The sequence below is a fragment of the Leiobunum rupestre genome, chromosome 2, assembly GCF_980474605.1.
Source record: "Leiobunum rupestre chromosome 2, qqLeiRupe1.1.hap1, whole genome shotgun sequence".
NCBI classification, from domain to species: Eukaryota; Metazoa; Arthropoda; class Arachnida; order Opiliones; family Sclerosomatidae; genus Leiobunum; species Leiobunum rupestre.
The window spans coordinates 6,711,231-6,731,892 of NC_143385.1; the positions used below are offsets into that span (position 1 = coordinate 6,711,231).

A 20,662-nucleotide genomic window follows, 5' to 3' on the forward strand; every position below is an offset into this window, starting at 1 on the left:
CCACAAGGGCTAAAATGATTTGAAAATCCCAAAGTTAGGGTCAAGTACAGCGGTTCCCAAAAGGTGTTCCGTAAAAGGGTCACAGGGGTTCCGAGAATTCGCAGCGCGGCCATCTTTGTTTGTGTCAAGAGTTTAAGATGAGTAAAAAAAATGAGTTGGGGTTCCGCCAGAATTAGGTGGATAATTTTGGGTTCCATAGCAAAAAAAATTGGGAACCGCTGGTCTAGTAGCAACCAATATAAACACCAACTTGCAAATTACGTCAGAAAAAGCACCCCAGAAGTGCCGGGAAGCCTACCCTTCCATTAAAAAACTTGAATTTGCTAGTAAATATTTATTTATTAAATATTATCGTCATTACCATTATTATTTTCATAATCTATTAGTATTTTAATTCCAATATCCAATGCATCAAGAAATTTCTGACAATATATCTCCAATTCTAAAATATATCCCAGGGTGACCAGACTTACTATATTTCCTATATTTTGCTATATTTTTAATGCCTTCCTATAATTTCCTTTATTCTTATCTATTTTAATTTAATTTCCCGGTCTTTTGAAAATGAAAGAACTTTTTTTACGCGTCATCATCTACTGTAAATACTGCCATTTTCGAACAAAATATTGAAATATACGAGCTTTGTAAATCCGCTAAGTGATCCAATAATGCAAGAAAGCAGTGTACAAAACATTATCAATATTCTAGGTGATTCGAGTCGAAGTATACCGATATGCAATAATTACATTATTATTTTTCCCATATTTTTCTTAGCCTATTTAGTTTCCTATAATTCGCCTATTTTATATTTAGCCTATTTAGTTTCCTATATTTTCCTATAATTCGCCTATTTTATATTTAGCCTATTTAGTTTCCTATATTTTCCTATAATTCGCCTATTTAGTTTTCTGTATTTTCCTATAATTCGCCGCTAAAATTCCTATTTTTCCTATAAAATTTTCAAAGCTTTTCCCTGGTCACCCTGATATACCTTTATCAAGTTGCGGAAATGAATTAATGATAACCTGAACCAGTGGTTTTTTAACGTAATATAATATCGTGAAGGTTAATTAAATGGTACGTGCATTATCGACTACTAACAGGGACCCTTTCTATTCTTTATTAGAAATACCCTCAACCTCTCCCGTTCAAAAATCGTGTATAGAATATCTATAGAAATATATAGAGGTTTATAGAAAGGCTATGGGACACCATAGGAATATCTTTTTCTATACAATTTTCGAAGAAAATACCACTAACTTTTTTTTTGGAAATGTTTATGGTTTTAAAAACTTCAAATGTCTATAGATATTCCCAAAGTACTCTATAGGTTTTCGAGCTATCCCATCAAGCCCTTACAAAAATATGTCTATTAAAAACCCGAGTTTTATCTCTATAGTTTTCCTTGGTTTTTAATCCTTTTCCTAGTTTATTTTAATGGCTTATCTTTGACTTTTTAGTAGATTTTATTTCGATACTTGAGTTAATTTCTGAACCTTTTATTAAAGTTATTTATATAGATTTACCAAATGTTTTGAAAAAACTTCACTGGTAATTTTAGTCAATTTCTATAGAATTTATTGTATTTTTTGTTGTTAAAACACCAGTTTTTCACTGGTATATACTGGAATTTCCGTAGAATTGGCCGTTTTTTTAAACAGCAATTATTCATTTGTAAATTTAGTGGAATTTCTACACGATTTACCAATTTTGTTTTTATAAAACAGCATAAGTTACCGGGTAGCGGGTTCCAGATTTGGCTTGTTGAAATATACATCACATAAACTGTATGAGCATCATCCTTTAAACACATTATTCGCCTATTTACATGTATCACAACAAACGGAAGAAACGATAATTAATAGCAAAGACCTGGGACTTATTATGTTGCAGACAGTGTGATGCTTTTCAAGAAAATACCCTCAACTTTACGTAATTAAGCAGCTTGTCGTGTATATATGGTCTCAAGGTCTCCGTCGGAAGATTGGGTCACTTGGGTCTCCAAATCTCCGCCGGAAGAACTACTCTCCAGGCCTTTGCCGAAAGATCTTATCTCCGTATATTCAGATCTCGACCCGTCGGAAGGTCTGGCCACTAGGTCTACGTCGGTAGGTCTCGTCTCCAGGTCTCCGATGGAATTTCTGTTCTGCAGGTCTCTGCCGGAAAATCTGGTCGCCAGGAAGATAATCTTCTGACGGTTTCTGATATATAATTTCCACTTTGTTTTGGTAACAAGTCTCCGGTCTTTCGTCTTAACTGAAAGACCGGTTTTTCAATAATTGTTTTTCTAAGTGAAATTTAATTTAATATTTGAAACCGTTTCGATTACTAATAGACTTTGGATCTTCTTAAAAATCAAGCCGGCGAAGAAGATTGTTCGTATGAAATGTGGATGCCACGGTTCGCCACATCTGTCGTAATTTTTTTTTCTTTTGCATTTTACCGTTTGCATAAATTGAATCATTTGTTAAGAATATTTATATCTCGAACTCAACGTTGGCTTCTCGGCCTTTTGGTTAGGACCAAAGTATAGTATCAGTGTTCTAAATACTCTTAATTAGGTTCACTCGGATGTTAATTGTTGCGGCATCTACCCCAAGTCAATCTGAGCTACTCTGCAAGCTGTTAAGAGTTTTCGTAAAAGGATATTATAATATTCAAAGAATTCTCTAACACACTCCAATTATCCAATTTAATTCTATAAATAAAGCTATAAGAACTCTAATAAAATTCGAAAGTTATACTATAGATATTCTATACAGTTTTTCTATAAAAACAACCAATAAAAACCCTTAGTGTTCTAAGATATTGTTAAGAACATCTTTCGATGGGTTATAATGTTTTCTGAAATAACATTTGGTAAATTCTATAGATTTTTCTACTATAATTAACAGTAAAAAATTGGTGTTTTCTAAAACACAAATCCGCCCATTCTATAGAAATGCCACTATTTAAAATTAAAAATTTTCTATTTTCAAACAAAAAACATTCGGTAAATTCTATAGAAATTTAACTATATTTACCAGTTCAAAAGTGTTTGTTTCCTCAAAAACCAATCAGATAATTCTATAGAGAAAACTTTAAAAGGGTTTTTTTACAGAAAATTGACCCAAATTTCTAAAGAAAAACCATTGAAATACCAAGGAAAGCTATGGAGATAAAACGTGGGTTTTCTATAAACATATTTTTGTACGGGCTATTCAAATTTTCCGAATATAATTATATAAAGTAGCTTTTCGCATCATCAGTTAGGCTAATACCCAAGGCACCACCTTAGGCCTAAGTCATCGAGCGACTTTTAAAGCCTTTAATTCAGGTGACACAGGTTTGCACGTGCACTGGAAATTCTGATATTGGCTTACGCTCGTAAACCTGAGCTGTAACGTAAAGGCCAAAAAGTTTACATTCAAGCTAATCGCTCTTTAAAACAAGTGTCGGAACGACGTGAAGTAGCCCATTTTTCAACAGATGTCGCTAGCGTCGAAATCAAATCAAGATACTTAAACCGCATATTGACCCAAAAGACCCCCTGTAGCTCAAAGAGTCGATTGAGGGTCGGGCATTGATCGAAAAGTCGCTTTTGAGTCCGGGTCCAAAGGTCGACTCTAAAAGTCTTAATCGTTTTTTGAGATAATTCCACGTAGGTATACTTTTGACCCCTTTTAAAATCGTTATAGCGGCCTTACATTTTGAACCACTTGCTGACTGAAAAAAGACCGTACAATGTTCAGTATTAATTTATAAGGGTAACTAATTTCAGATAGTAAATAAGTAACAATCTTTTTTATTATATCGCGGGACATAAAAGTTTCCCTCGCGTTGATTGGCTCGTTTGTAAATTTGGCAATAATTTGAATTATAGTAATTATCAACAATAATTATTGTTTTTGGTCTCTTAAAACAAAAATCTCCATTAAAAAAGCATGGGATTTTCTGGGTTTCACAGGGTACTTTACTTACTTAAAAAATAAAAAAAATTATATTTTCAAAACTTACCCAAAAAGATAAATTTGACCTATTTTGGGTAAAATTGATCAAGGATTTTGGTTAAAATTGATCAATTTTGGTTAAATTTTAACAAAATATGAATAATCGAGAAAATCCCGTGCTTTTTTAAATGGAGAGGTCAAAACATTTTCGGTTGCCCATTGCAACTTTTCCCTTTGTAAAATTTCATACTACCATAAGGTCTACTTAACCCTCGAGTTTCAATACAAATACAAATACATTTAATCGCAGAAAAAGAAGGTATAATCAAACCTAACCTCTAATTGGAATTATCTTAGGTTGTTTAAATCGAAAATTAACATTTGCAGAAATTAAACTAACGTTGTAAGTAACATGTTTTGTAAATCTAGTAGTTCTTAGTTAGACCAGCTTAACGTTATCTCAGTAATTGAATAAATAAAATTAACTTGTGATACCTTGATATGCGTTAAAATTAAAGACCATTTAAGCTCCAATAAAACCCTACTGCCTCCTACGATGAACTTGTTTTTTCATGACCTCATAGCTAAGTGACACATTAGTCTTTTTCCATCGAAGAAACTTAATTTGTACTTTTACAAGTATGTTCTATAACTTTCTCATTGAAATTTACTTCCATCACGTACCGGTCAAAAAAATTCAAAACCATGAAATATTTTCAATTGTTTCTTAAATTTAGGATTTAAAACGTTCCGAACTGAATAAATATACCCATAAAATTTCAAAACTCTATCTATAATATTTTTTTGAAAAAACGCCTGGTCAGAGAAATTTGGGACACCCAGTATAAAAGATACGTTAGTAAAACCAACTTGAATTTAATTCCGTTTTTTGAAAAGCATTGCAATTTTCATTTATACAAAAAATATTTTAAAAAATGCCAATAAATTTTCAAAATTATCTTTTTTAATTTTAAAGTGTACAGAGTAATGTGATTATTTATTATTTAAACTATTATTCTTTTTTTTATGAAATTTAGTTTTTGTGAAATATTTGATCGAAAGGAATTATTTTTATCAAAATAACCGATCTATCAACTCATTGGTATTATTGGTTTAAAAATTAAGTGTTATTAAGTTAACAGTACTGACAGTGAAGGGATCATTGCGCAAAGAATGTGACATCCGGAAACTATCAACGATTGATGTGAGTAAAATCATATCCCTACGAAAATCCAAGACCTTTTCGTTTTCTCCGAAAACCTCTTTTTTCTCTTGGAAAAACTTGGATTTTTCTTGCTTCACGGAGAGATACATTTCTTGGAGAAATCTGTTGTTTGGAGATAATATTACCACTCTATAACGAATAATTACTTGCCAGTGATATAGCTGTTAGTGGAACATTCCATTAACTATAATTAGTTTTGAATAGAACACTTTAGCTTCATTTAATTATAGTTACTTGAGATTTGTGCTTGATAAAAAAACATTTCCAGTAATTCACAAGTTCGCAGATAAGTGCCCAGAGGGCGAAGAAATAAAATATCGGAAAAATATCGGCGATGGATTTAAATTCGATCATATTCATGCAGAAGTCCAAGACCTTTTCCTCGGCTCTGAAAATCTTTTTCTCCACTTCCCACAACTTTGATTTTTCTTGCAGTTCTGATAAATGAATTTCTTGAGCTTTGATAAATCTATAAAGAAACTCTTTTCATCATACTAAATAACTAAGAATTTTTATTTCTCCTGTTTTAAAGTAAAATATTTAGTTTGACAAAATCTAATTTGTAAAACGACTTTTTTGAACCCGAACCTTTGATTTAGTATTTCGGCACAATGCATGTCGAAATGATTTGAAATGGGAACAGCAAAACTTGCACTAATCAGCGGATCTCCTACGTGTAAATAATCGTCATCTTTTAAAAGTAAAAGATCGACTCCAAAAACTAATAAGAAGCTTTTGGGCAGGAATATCGCAAAATGTTTGGCTTCAATGATTCTCTGCATCGATCCGGAAATTTTCCGTAAGTCTCCGATTTCGTTGCGGTCGTGCAAATACTTCCAAAGTTTGTAATTCAGTTCATCGCGAGAATTCTAAAAGATATTAATTCATTAAAATTAAATCTTAAAAGCTAAAGTATATTTAATTTTAGCAAATTATTAATTAAAACAAAAATATATAGCTAAAAATCAATTAAGTCAATGACACGAAGAAGTTTTAGCAATGTATTTTGGTAGTTAGAACGATATATTTAAACTCAAATAAAAACAAAGAAGATACTCAGTCTACAACATTAAATATTAACTCACTTTGAAGTAGTCGTGAATATGTGTTCGAATAAATAAAAAAGCTTTCACTTTATTCATATATTGAAGCACATCTTTTACCGCGTTCAGTTTCACATATTCGATAGTTGAAAACTCTGATTTCAACAAACATTGCAATAAAATATTAAGAAACAAAATTCCTATAATCCAAGTCCCAAACATTATGTTGTAGCTTTTAATTGTCGAATTTTTCATACCTGTTCAATGTTAAATAATAATTTATTATTACGAAATACCGTATGCTTTGCAATGGGGTACGAATCGTTCTCAAAACAAAATGTAAAAAATCTAAGGATCTTTTATGCTACATCGAAAACAAACGATTCACCTAAAAGTGAATCTGTGTTTTTAGAAAATTCATCTACAATTTGAAATCAGGAGTAGGTTTATTAATGTTAGACTGACCTTGCTTCAGTAACACTTTCGCGAGTTCTTGCATTTCTGTTAGATACACTTTGAGCATTAACCTGTATTTAGTTTGACGTCCAAAATTCCAAAATGCGAATTTTGGCATGCAAAGAAACACAGGTCCAATTAAAATGAAAAAACAAACGCAAATACCAATCTGAAAAAATGTAAATCGTGTTAGTTGACAAGTAATTTAAAACCATTTGCATTGCACATTTCATAATTTTTTACAGTAAATGGAATTTTGTTCCCGTTTACTAAGACTGTTCATTTTATCCACTTGCGTGATTACTGAAAATGAGTTAATTTTCGATAGATAATTTAAAAATCTGTTCTAAATTTAGTATTTATAGTTATGATATTTTTTCGAATAAAATCAATAGACCATTCTATAAAGTACTACTTAAGTGGTTAGTTACTTTTGTGTATAAAGAGGCAGAAGGTTTGGCCCGATTTTTCATGAACCAGGGAGGCTCATAAAGGAGTCTCTGGAAAACCTGCCAACCTAGTTGTCTGAATAAGTAGTGGATTTTTGATCTAACTCCTACTCATATAACGGTTATAGTTTTATACAAACCATTATAAATAGTTAATAAACTGTATATCATTGATTTCGTAAATAGTTCAGTTGTGGACTTACTATATTTGGAAATACACTATTTTTCCGTAGGCAACCTTAGCTATATTTTTAAAATCGACTTTATGGGTGATGCTACATTCTTTATCTTTATTTGTATACCCCCGTACCGTAATTTAATACATACCGGTGATGCTACAGACAATACCAATCAAATAGGAATGAACATAAGCAGAATTTTTAAAACCAAAGAATAAATAAGTTTGCAAGTCCTACTCAAGTAGCGCTATGTTGTCTTTGTGAAAGTGTCTGGCCTGTTTAGCTAGGATTTTATAGATAGGTCTATTAATCTTCTATATAAAAACTAAAAGAACTAAACTACTTTATATACACTGTGAAAACTCTTTTATTATAAAAAATTAAATTTAAATTATTAATAGCCTCTGAACAGAAGGCAAAAGTAGTCATGTACTAGAATTAGTTATTTTAATTTTTAGAATAAAATAGTTTTCACTGCGTAAATGAAGTAGTTTACTTACTTTAGTTCATGAGTTATACACATTAGTTTTTATAATCTTATTTTATTTAGCTGCTTTATCTAGAGACAACCTTTCCTCAATTTGTAAGACGATAGTACACTTATCCTACAAATAAGACAATTTTTTTTACTGACTGACAAATAGCGCTATGACTGATATCTGAAAATAGCTGCCATGATAATCATTTGCCTCGATCTATGAGGCGGTTAGTACTGTATTTTAAAACTGTTTCACTTACATTCGTTGGAAACACATTTTCAACATAATCCTTTTCTTTTCTAAACGGATTTTTGCTTAAGATTATAAAAGGACTAGTTTCCGCCGGCGAAAGATACTTTCCCATTTGAAAACGCTTGTAGTTCATAGTATACATAAACGCCATTAAGTCGAGGGTCTAGAAAACATACTTAGTTTTAGAAAAATAATTAAGCATTCAACAATTGTTCTAAATTTCTTTTCTACAATTGAAAAATTGGTTTCGTATATTGACTTAATGTAATGATTTATATCAAATATAAATTGTGTTTTGAGCTGAAATATTTATTAACTCACTTGATTGCTACTTTTGATAGTTACTGAATCGTTGTATAAATCGTTTGTACTAATTTGTACTATTTCGGCACTGAAAAATAATGGGATTTGGTCACATAAGCGTGTGGGATACCAAAAACAAAAATTAATTTTCGTGTTTTGAATTGTCTTACAGGGAATCCAAAATTATATGAACTTTTTGGGCTGACACTGCTACTTAGTGCCGGATCAAGGACTGGGCATACTAGGCACTGGCTTATGGGCCCCCACCAACAGAAGGGCCCCACCACTGATGAAATCAATGGATTTTTCTTCAGGACACGCGAGTTTGGCGATTTTAAGCTATCCTTACATAGGCCCCCACCAAAATCCGCCTAGGGCCTTACCTTCATTAAATCCTTTAATGCTGCTACAACCTCGCTGTCGTGCATCGACGACCTTTGCACTAATTTGAGAGTTTTATGAGCGATAACGTTGAAATTATTTTATCTCTTTTAATTTAATGATTTAATCATTTAAGTCAACCAGATATAATTATAAATATTGAATATCAATCATCGCCTCGCTCGATCACTCGGAACGATTTAGAACAAAATGTAATCGCTTTTAAATTTTCACTACGCAATTACTAAACGGGCATTTTATATTGTTATATATGGGCCAATCAACTGATAATTTGTTTCGCATAAACATAGACAAATAACAAACTTATATAATGTATTATTAGATTGTATGAATTTCCTTTTATATCTTTCAAATAATAAGCGACTATTGTGGATGGAATTTTGAAAAGACTTACTTGAAATGACAAAACTTTGTAATCGAATAAGAAATAAAATCAATGAGTTTGTCGTACGTGTCAGACATAAACAGATCCTAAATGCACAAAACAATTAATTGAACATTCATCAGTATCACTAGGGAGTTTGTAAAATAATTTTAATGTGGTTCAATGATGACAGTTTTATCATAATTAAAATTATCTCACAAAAATGTTTTTTGTATACAATACAAATACTTACCGGAGTACGCCCAAGAAGAATAGTTTTGTTAAACTTCATTTTTATTAAAAACAGACTAGTGAATCTGAAAGAATTAGGAATTCACACATAAATTGTTGGCTTAAGATGCATGTATCCATTAATAACAAATTGAGCTTGAATTCCATGAAATAAATAATACAACTCTGCTGAATTAGGTATCCATCTAAGCCGTTAAGTGATTAATGTCTCTTCACAGGTTTGATGCTAGTTCTAAAGAGCCCAATTTCACTTATATAACCGTGGAACAGCGTTACCAGATGTATGAGGCAAATTATGTATTTAAGGAGTAAGATACACGATCCAAAATTATAGTACTGAAGGTAAACTGGTAGAAAACATTCGAAACAAACCCATCGAGGAAGGCCAACTATTTGGGTTGATCATGAGTGCTCAATGCTGTAGTTGAATTCGAAAATTATTGAAAGACAAATTCGAAAACTATTAAATTTGAAAGACAAGTTCAAAATTAGGCTTTGGCTCTTATGGTGTCACACAAAATTATTACAATTCTGTTACCTGCGAAAATTTTGGTATCACTAAAATTTTCAACTAGATAATTTTTAAAACTAGCATAATGATCGTACGTCTGACAACTCTACCGTAACTGCCAAATACTAATTTCTGCTACTAACGATGCCATAGAATCTATTTGGCAATTATTGCGAAGCCATAATATAATTACCTAACAGATACAGTATTTAAACCATACATAACTAAAGGGAAATTTATTTTTGGCGGGAAATACGTTAGTGGGTTTCCCGTGTATTTTATCACAAATGCTTTTATGGTTTTCAGCGATTATAATCGACATTATAATCACAATGACGCATGGAATTACATTGAGATAAGGCAAATGTATAGGAAAAAAGACATTACTTTCGTTTAAACGCCAACACCGTTGCAAATACTACTTTCTTCTTCAATTTAACAAAAGTTTTATTTTCATTTCCACCAAAACCAATTTCGCAACTCTGGGTCCCTTACCGTCCAGGGATTAAAAATGAATCGGACATGTTGGACTGTAATGCATTTTTGTTTCAAAGACTAATAATGTGACGTCATTATTACAAGATAACGTCTCAACATTTTATTATACTCCGGCACGTGACTTAATTATCAGCTAGGCTAATACGCCAGGCACCAGCCTAGGCCCAAGTAATTTAGCGGCTTTTAATGCCATTAATTCAGGTGGCCGGGTTACAATGCGTAGGAGGGTGGTGGCAAGCCCTTCATGCCACGCGAGCCAACTGCTCCATATACTTAGAGCTCGGGGAAACGGATAAATTAATTCCCAAAATTTCCATTAATCATAAAAAATTCGATTAAATGTTTATTTATGTATATTATTCACGAATTTTATACGATTTAATATGCAACAAATAAGTTTTTATAAGGACAATTTTCGGATGTGGATATGAAAAAATTAACGGATAATATCTTATCCTACCTACATCTAGGAGCAACAAACGGAAGTAGAACTCAGCCAGCCTTTAAACACGCTAACGCAGTGTTGTGTACAAATTTCATTTGACGAGCCTTTACGCTGAACGTGTAACGGAAAGGGGGAAGACAATTTCCGAATTTTCCCCTTCTGACGGCAGCAGGCGCTAAAGCGTCTAACCAATGAAAATTGTACACAAAAAAATGGACGACTTTTGACGGGTTGCGTTCTCCTTGTGTGGGGTGCTGTGTTTGTTGCTCTTAGCTACACTTACTATTACCGTTAACTTCTACAAGTTTTTAGGGAAAGGGGAAGCCAAAGAACTCGGAGGAAAGCAATGAATAATGTCTGAGTCACGTGAAATTCAGCGTTTCCATTCAATACTAAAGCCATGCAAGTGGCAATTTCCGACAATTAGTGCTGGCAAAGCTAATGGGCTTTCTAGTAAATTTTTTAGCATTTTCTGGTAATTTAATTAGACATTCTTTAGTTCCAGATTTCTAGTCAATCTAATGATCCGATTTTATTTGTCGTAAAAGACACTTCATTAATATTATGAATACATTTACTTATTTATAAATAGTTTATAAATGTGATAGTTCGCCCGCCCAATGTCATTTCCCCAAACGTATTTGAAATTTATTTTATATATTCTGATATTTTTGAAATAAATTAATTTCCGAGTGCACTATACTTTAAGCATTTTGAAACACTGACAGTTATTTAGAATTACTATACAGGGTGTTTCAAAAGGTTATTCGGAAATTTTAAGGAGTTGTAGGGGGTGAGTTGAGAAGTATGCCTGTTTTTTTTTTTCATTTGCCTACGATGAGTTAAAAGAGCGCCAGAGAGCTTCAAAGTGTGGCCTACTAGCCCCTGGAAGTAGGCTGCAGCAAGCACAAAACCAAGCAGCAGGGAAATGCGAACAGTAAGGTTTGGGTCCGTGTGATTGGTAAAAAAAGGCCTTTAAAACAAATCGAGGTAACCAGCGTAAAAACGCTAATTTAAACAGTATTTAAAGTCACTGCTGCCTGGTATTGTTGCAGCCTACTTCCAGGGGCTATTAGGCCACACTTTGAAGCTCTCTGGCACTCTCTAATTTCATCGTAGGAAAATGGGGAAAAAACCGGCATACTTCTCAACTCACCCCATACAACTACTTAAAATTTTTGCATAACCTTTTGAAACACCATGTAAAGTGTTGTAACATATTTGCTTACCTACCTTAAGTCATTTTAGTTAAATGGTAACGATGATAAAGTGGAAAACCAAAAATATATTTTTCTGAAATATTTTCTTTAAATAGAGGTAGCTGTTACGCGCCAGTATTCGCCTGGTTCTAATTCCGCTAAAATGATTCGCGGTCGTTTTCGATCCGCTCTATTTTACGCTACGCTGACAAAACCTATACTTGTGTTGTCCCCTGACGGTATAATTCATTTAAAAATTCCATTTAGATACGCATTTTAAAAGTAAATGATCATAGATTTGTCCATATCCTTTTTAGAATGATATAAGTCCTGCAATCTCGTGGTTCGTTGTTGCCGCCGAAGTTTCGAAGAACCCGGTCAAGATGAAATTCAACAATATTTTTTTTAAAAATCCTAAACTCTTACGCGATGATTTATTACTGTAGGAACTATAGATATTTTACAAGTTAATACATTTCGGATAAGCAGAAAACACTTTTTTAAATAAGGTTATAGTTTTGGGTTTCCGACTTGTAGGCTGGCGTAATATAAGCATTTTAAATCTTTTAAACATGCTTTGTATCACAGGAGTTAATTTTACCTTAAATGATTCTAATAACATAGACCACATAGAAACCTCGATTGGATGGATTATTTAGTCATTCTTTGGCCAATTATTTTACTTTTATTGACCAACACTAATTTTAACACTTGTTAATCAGTGCTTCCTAAACTCTGGCTATTCTCCCCAGGTGGTACTATTTTTACTTTCTAACTTCTCCCCCTTGCTGCCCTGTTAAACTTTAACCACTAGGGACTCGTAGTTTGCACCCATTGTATCATATTAACATCCGGGAGAATATTACTCCGGAAATTCAGTGCACTTGACGATTGCTCTGGTATTTCGCAGTAAGCTAAGAAGAGTAACCCTATGACGTCATTTTACTTCCATTCTGTGGTAGCGAATAGTTCGAGCAAACGTTTTCCCAAAATGTCTTCCTGTGTTCCCGGTGTATAGTAATTCTCTCACCCATAATAACCGATAAGTTAATATGCCGTAACCTTTTGTTCGGGAAAAAGCCAAAATTATCCACCTACTAACAAACATGTTGTAGCATAGACTCCCTTGAAACTCACAAATGGTACCTACAGTTATTCTTCCACGACGAACGATGGTGCCAAACAACATTAGAGGTAAGCCTTCTTTTTACTTAAGGCACACCACTGTGCACGAGTCATATCAGTTGATGATGCGAAACGTTTTGTGATTATTGGTACGGTTTTAATATTTCCAGTACATCAACCAACTTGTTCTCAGAATACTAATATCATTTCATATTTGAAGTTTTCATTGTCGATTAAGTTCAAGTTGGCGTGCGAGCTTTCGTAATGATGGCAAAAGGAGAAATCATCTATATCGTAATGGATAATCGACAACACGCGGAAAAGCGAATTGTGCTGAAAAAGTAAACAGTGTCCCAACCATTTCAATAGAAAACTCAATCAAACAAACACGAAGCTAGCATCGGTTTGAATTTCATAACAAAAGTAAACGATTTAACGAACAAATTCTAGAGATCAATTTAGTTTAAGTGCTCGTGAATAAGGATCATATGCACTAAACGTTTCAAACACACGGCTTAGACATACTGACATTGATTCGTTAAGTTTAAATAATTGTAGCATGAAAGCGTATAGCGGTACTTATAGGTCGATTGCGAAGTCGGTGGGTGGACATTTTCGAGCTTAAACCCGAAGAACTTCTTTATCTACTTTCTTTGCGAAATTTATTTGGTCTAAGTCTACAACCTTTGATAATCTATGGATGCAGACGGAGGGAGTAAAATATAGGTCCAAAGTTTTGAAAATTTCAGAGCAAGTATTTACACTCACCGATTTTCGCAATCGACCAATTTCTCAAAAGATTTCTTTCGGATTACAAAGTTTCCATTACTCTTAAGGGGCATTCAGACTGTACAACTTTTAAGTCAAATTACTTTGACCACCATATGTGCGCAACTAATTTGCAGCATGGACGAATTACTGAAGGACATTTCTCGGGCTGCCTTTTACCACGCTATCTCCAAAGTTTGGCTTCTGTATCGAAAGAGATTTATGTCACTGGGGGGAAGACACGTGTTCGGGGGTAAATAAAATACTGTCTGCTCTCGAGAGAAATATTCAAACATTTTATTTTACGTTTTTAATAAAGGTATAAAGATTTTTCAATTTCTTACCGCTTGTTAAATCGACAATAGACCTTTAGAAAATCGCACGCTGGCTTGTTTTAAATACACGTGGAGATTCGGTGGTCACGTGACGATTTAATTGCCCCTGAAGTCGAAGTCAGCGCGCCCTTATGGGAGAATCGCGAATTAACTCCATCTCTAGTTGTTACGGAACGTAAGCGGGAAATGAAAAGCGGCCCTAGAAGTGTCCTTCAGTAATTCGTCCATGTTTGCAGTGAGTTAAGACGTGTGAACAGCAAGCGTTGATAAACGTTTGGGTGGAACAAAACGCAACATTTTTCGGTTGGGTGACTGATTTTTGGCTGTACAATTAATTTGAGATATCCAAATATTTTAATTCAACCAATGAAATTAAAGGGAGTATAACCCGTCTTGTTTATAGGGTGTGCTTAGACTATACGGAGAAGCTTTCACAAGCCTTCCTAGCGAGGGGCAGAAAGGAGTTGGTTTGATCGGGTTTTACACCCAAATTCCGAAAAAGGGTAAACACCCTAACTAAACTAACTCTTTTCCACCCCTCACTAGGAAGGCTTGTGGAAGCTACTTAGTATAGTCTAAGCGCGCCTTACCAAACAAGAGGGGTTACACTCCGTTTAGGCTATTCTGAAACGTCACTAACGCGGGAACTTTGAAACCAATGTTGTACTATCGCGACCCACAAAATTCAATATAAACGCATTGTTTGTTTGTTGTTTTTTTATTTGGTTTAGCCTCTAATTCCAATAAATTCCATATTCCTTTATGGTTAAATATCTAGGTATTAAAACTTGCAGTTCATAAAATACTGAAGTGGCTGTGCTGCTGTCATTCAACCTGAATGTAAGTTTCCAAGAAGAAATTCTCCCTTTTGAAGGTGACGTTCTTCAGAAGAACGGAGAAAGCCTTGGTTGCCTCGTGAGACCTTATCCTTTCGAAAGCTACAGGCAATTATTTGTGACAAATCTTTCTTGAAATATTTTGAGTATTACAAGAATTTCAGTTTGTTTTTCCTGTTTCGAAATTTTATACCTTCATTCTTCTGTTCAGTATTTTTATTATTATACTTTTAATCTTTAGACATACTGGTTCACTAGAATCGTATCACAGTCTATTCTTAAAATATTGTCCAAAAAGGATCAATTACCCGTAAGTCAAAAAATAACCCTATAGTAAATGGATTTGAAAATGTTACATATTTACTCATAGCTGGAAAGGGTACATAGCTAGAAATATTTTAGCAATATTGGATTTCAACAGTAGTATTCGCCGACCTGTGAAATTGAATAAAAATGGAGAACAGAGGTAACGTAGTGAAATAGACGCTTCAATAAATCATCCTCCCAAGAAAAGTAATATTTCCGAGAGCCAGGATCTTCAAGTCACTGTTTATATAGTGCTTGTTAAAATAATGGAAAATTTTCTCTTTTATGGCAGCAACAACTGTTCCCTTTTAAATAGGTTGCTTTTTTGACATATTAAAGCTTGTCAAAAACATGACGTTATTTCCACAAGTACTATGTAAACAATACCTTGCGGGTCCTGTCTCTCGGAAATATTACTTGGCGTTTTCCTGGGAGAATGAATTATTTAAGCACCTATTGTGGCTAGTTTGAAACTATTAGGAAGGTTGAAGGCAAACACTTAAACTTACTTTCTATAGTACTAATCCAACTGTTAGGGCTTTGTTTTGTTGAACATGATGAGTAATTGAAAGTTTCTTATTAGGATGAAACGCAAGAGTTCAAAGGTGACTAACAAATGGACCATTGTCCAAGTTAAAATTCCAAAAACACATCACTATGCAAAAGAACTGTTGAATCTAACATTATCTGGCGAAATAGTAAGAAATCTAGATGACATGTTCCCGGAAAATCCTGCAATCACTACTAAAAGAAAAACCATTGCAAAGACACCTGGTCCCTAGAAGAGTGAATTGCTTTCAACAAGAGAAAAATATGAAAAATTTGATAAGCACGTAATTTCAGTTTTACCAATTAAGGTTTAGTTATTGAAATATTTCATTTTCTACCTGGCAAAATAATTTAAAATGATTCCTTAAAGTCTACGTATCTGTTGTTTGGGCTAGGATAAGTTGTCCTAATTTTATTAACAACACATGATGGAATTAGTCTGCGATTACCGTATCCCAGCTTACCCCATTGCCAAAATACATATTGGCGGTAAGCTGAGAAACGGTAGCGTTTGTTGAAATCACCATTATTGTCATTTAAAAATACCAAATTTGCACGCATTTCCATTTGGACCTCTAGCACTTCTCTGTTCAAAATTAGCTTAATGAAATTGTGATACTCTGTAATACAGCCATAATTCCTACGTCTTGAACAGCATTTTCTTTCTAGTGGGGTGTCCATTTCCACACATATATTGCATTTGCACCAGTTAGGGTGACCCACATTATTAGGGGGATTTGGTGGAGAGTTTGGCGGGTCCTGACAAAAGTGATTAGCTTGATTTTCTTTTTCAGCAAATTCCTGAAGTACAATTTCATACTGTTGAATATCTTCCACACCAGCATCCCCTTATCCATGATATTAATTCTCACTTGGTTCCAAATAACTTTTTAAAATTATGTGAGGATTTTCATGCTGAATTTTTGTCAGTATTATTATCATTTCAGGAACTGACAGTTCAGATATGACCAATTTATCTAAGGCCCCCTTTCGCAGCTGCAAGAGCAGTAGAAAAAATCAAAACATTGACTAAATATTTTATATGAAGCATACAAACACTTTCCACCGGCTTCACATTTTCCCCTAGCTCTACATTTTCCACAGAGACTACACTTTATATTTTACGTTTCTGTGGCCTTTTTGCAATGGGAGTTGAAATGCTTATAGAACGTTGAGTGGCATTCTTCTTAATGTTTGACTCTATTTGGTTTTTTGACTAAAGGTAGATATTCAAATAAATAATTCTGTTTTACCGTTTGTGCTAAGTTCCAACACCTACCTTCTGCAGCTTTACATTGTTGGAGACCATTTCAGTTTCATCAGTATCTACAAAATAATATAATAATACATGAGCACAGATAAGTCGCCTAGTAAAAATAATAACAATGAGGTTCTTACATTCAGCGTTTTTAATCGACAATATGGACCTTTTTGCTTTAGGCATCGGTTGAACGTGTTCTTTACCCTTTAGGCAACCCTAAGTACTTCCACATTTGCAATTTCTCAAGAAAATTAAATTTTTTGCCCTACAAGCGCACTTTCGAGAAAAATTTGTTGTACACGTACACGGCAAATACATGTATTTCATTATTGCAAACCAAAAACAAAGCGTGACTATCAAAAATCGCGAACTGAATAATGGAATAACTATCAAATGTATAACCACGTGCTCGTGGGCTAGGACTAAGGACGATAATTTTTTTAAATGATAGATAAAATATATTATAGATGGCACTACCATAACTCGGGCAAATAAAGCCCATTTAGGAATTATAAGCTATCGCGTTCCATCCCCTTCCACTCCCCCGTTCGATTTCATCCGCTGTTATGGGCCCAGAGTCCGCCGTTTTAGTTCTTAGGTAATGGATGAAACGAAGGAATATGACTGTAATCCGATTGACCTTTGTGAGCGAGCTGAAGTTCTCAATATCCAACCAAGTTTTTGGAGCGGGAATTGCAGTTTCCGTTCGCGCTTCGATTTCCCGCACATCGGGGACTTCAATTGCTGGCTTTGGGTTGATGATAGCTTAAGTGATTGGCTCGCGATATTCCAGTTTTAATTCCTTTTGAATTGCTTCTTCAACCTCTTCGCTCATTTCACCAGTTGTGGGAGGCGGCAGATTTGAATATCTTAGAAGTTCTGGCACGTGCCAGCACATGGTGTTAGTTATCAGATCTTTGACTCTACGTCTTCGTGTGGGAAGATCCGCTGGATTCTCATTGCCTCGTACGTGATTCCAGCTCTCCGCGTCGCTGTTGGCCAGGATTTCTCGTACTATAGGTTGTGAACGAATTGTTTTTTTTTTTGATATTCCGAACGATTGATCAAACAAAGGACGATTTGAGAGTCGGTCCAAAAATGCGTGCTTTTTGGGTAGATGGAAAATGAAGCTTTTAGCGTTTTGGCCAATCTGACCCTGAGAACGCCTCCCATCAGTTCTAAACGTGGCAATGTCAGTTTCTTCTTTAGCGGCGATGCTCTTGTTTTGGCCGAAACTAGCGCTGTTTTGAACTTGGCTTTGCTGACTTCATAGCGCGGGTAAGCCACTGCCGCGAAACCCTTTTCACTGGCGTCTACGAATATGTGCAGCTCGGGTTCATCAATTGATCGCTCTCCAGCTTCGACGTAATAGTGGTGGGGTATGACTACCCTTCTGAGGTTAGAAAGTTCTTCACACCAATCATTGAATTTGACAGCGAACTGGTTAGATATTTTTTCGTTCCATCGTAAAGCGGGTAATTATGTCGAAAAGTTTCTCCCAGATCTCCTGAAACAGGAATTTGGCTCTCACGGTGAACGGTGACAAGAGACCTAGAGGATCGAATATTCGAGCCATGGCCTTGAGAACCCAGCGTTTCGTGTTTTATTTTGGCAATTAGAACCTGCAATAATGAGTCGAGATCAAAAATGAATGTGTCCAAGTTGGTATTCCAGGTGAGACCCAAGACTTTAGTTTGCGCTTAATTCTGGAGGGTCTTTAGATTTTCGTTTTCATCACCGTTGGAAGTCCATAGTCGCTTTAGTTCCGTGGAATTACTACGCCACTTTCTTAAATTCATACTGGCTTCTCGCGTGATAGCTTCGGCTTTGGAAGTAATATTTAACGCTTCAGTAGCGCTATCAAAATTCCCACGGTCTATCTTTTCAACTACGTCTGGAAACTCCTCTTGGTACTTTTCAAATGATGGCGAATTGTAGCGGCGAGATGAAACGGCGAACTTGTCAAACCGAACGGAACTCTCGCATATCTGTACGCCTTGAATGTGGAATTTGGATCTGGTATGTCCGCCCATAGGAAACGGACCGCGTGTCGATCGGCCTCGACAATAGAAATCTGGAGGAAGGCTTTCTCTATGTCCCCAACAACCGCTACTTTTCTTTCTCTGAAGCGGATTAAAATTGCATATAGCTCCGGATTTAAATTAGGACCAGATTCGAGGCAATCGTTGAGAGATGGCTTTCCGACTGCGTAGGACGAGGCGTCGTAAACAATGCGAAGTTTCGTGGTTTCGCTTTGGTTTCTGACGACTCTACGCTGCGGAAGATAAAAAAAACTGGATGACCATCAATGTCAAACAATTCCATCATCTGAATTCTCTTCGTAGCGTCCGATTCTTTCTCTTTCTCCTGGATTCCGATTGAATCTAATCCCAAAACGCTTCGAGTTGTTTTGACACGAGCAATTCTTCGTGTTCGCATTCGCACGTGACTTTCATGACGGCTACTGTATTGATGCCAACGGGCATAACCCCTACGGATGTAGGCCCGTGAATAACCCAACCAAATATGAACTCCATCGCGACCAGGGTAAAGCGTTCCGTTTTCGTTGTCATTATTCTCCAATAGAATTCTGTACCGATAAGTAAATCAAACATCGAAGCGGTACTCTGGACTCCGTTGACTTCGAACGCGTCTGCCATTGGTAATCCGCGCTCTTCCATTTTTCTCCGAATGTCCTCTCCAGGTACGGAAAACATGGCGCCTGTCACTGATGGGGTTTCTAAAGCTTCGATGACTATACTTTTAGTGGGTTCTGTCAAATTGCGGATTAACACGCGTACCCTCCTTCGCTTGAACTTGATTGGAAAGTTATTTTCAAATCCATAGACGTCAATTTCCTCTTCGCCAACGATCTGTAGTCCCAGTGTTCTGGATACGTCCCGTTTAATAAACGATCTATGCGCTCCAGGATCTAACAGGCAACGAATCGGTGATATTTTTCCAGTTTCTTGACTCTCCGCCAAAACCAAAGCGGTTTGTAAAAAATGGTGGGTTCCTTCGTTATAGATGACAACTGTACCCCGGAAATTCCGCTTCCTGTACTAGCAGTGCGCGAGGTTTGGTTCAGGACCCCGACTGTAGGGGTAGGGTATGGCGCTTTGATGCTGGTATTTTGATTCAGATTCCTTTGATCTTCGCACTTCGCTATTTCAGTATCGCATAAGCTCACGTGATGTTTTCTGTTGCATAATCTGCACGACCTTCTATTTCTCAAATTGCATCTGTTAGCTCGGTGATTATTTTTAAGACAAATGAAGCAGAATCCTCTTTGAGCAGCGATCTCTCTCCTTTCCTTGACCATATATTTCTTACATTCTGCTGGGCTATGTCGCGGGTCTTCGCAAAATGGACATGGCCTATAGATGCTTGAACGTCAACGGTGAGAGAAGTGGCGGACGCTGCTTGCGTCGTGACGACCCTTCTCCGTCGCTTTGTTCACGGTGGTTGACTTATTTATAGCGAAAGCGCGGTCTCG

General features: G+C 35.3%; 1 protein-coding gene across 1 annotated transcript; it reads right to left on the bottom strand.

Annotated features, from left to right (window-relative positions):
* Positions 1-17,932: 17,932 nt before the first annotated feature.
* LOC149955612 (uncharacterized) lies at positions 17,933-20,488 on the bottom strand. Its single transcript, XM_090166712.1, has 6 exons — positions 20,207-20,488; positions 19,612-20,141; positions 19,484-19,550; positions 19,059-19,441; positions 18,322-18,559; positions 17,933-18,271 (listed from the first exon to the last, which is right to left on the bottom strand). The coding sequence occupies exons 1-6, from the start codon at positions 20,486-20,488 to the stop codon at positions 17,933-17,935; spliced, it is 1,839 nt and encodes a 612-aa protein (XP_090022838.1).
* Between the last annotated feature and the right edge of the window lie 174 nt (positions 20,489-20,662).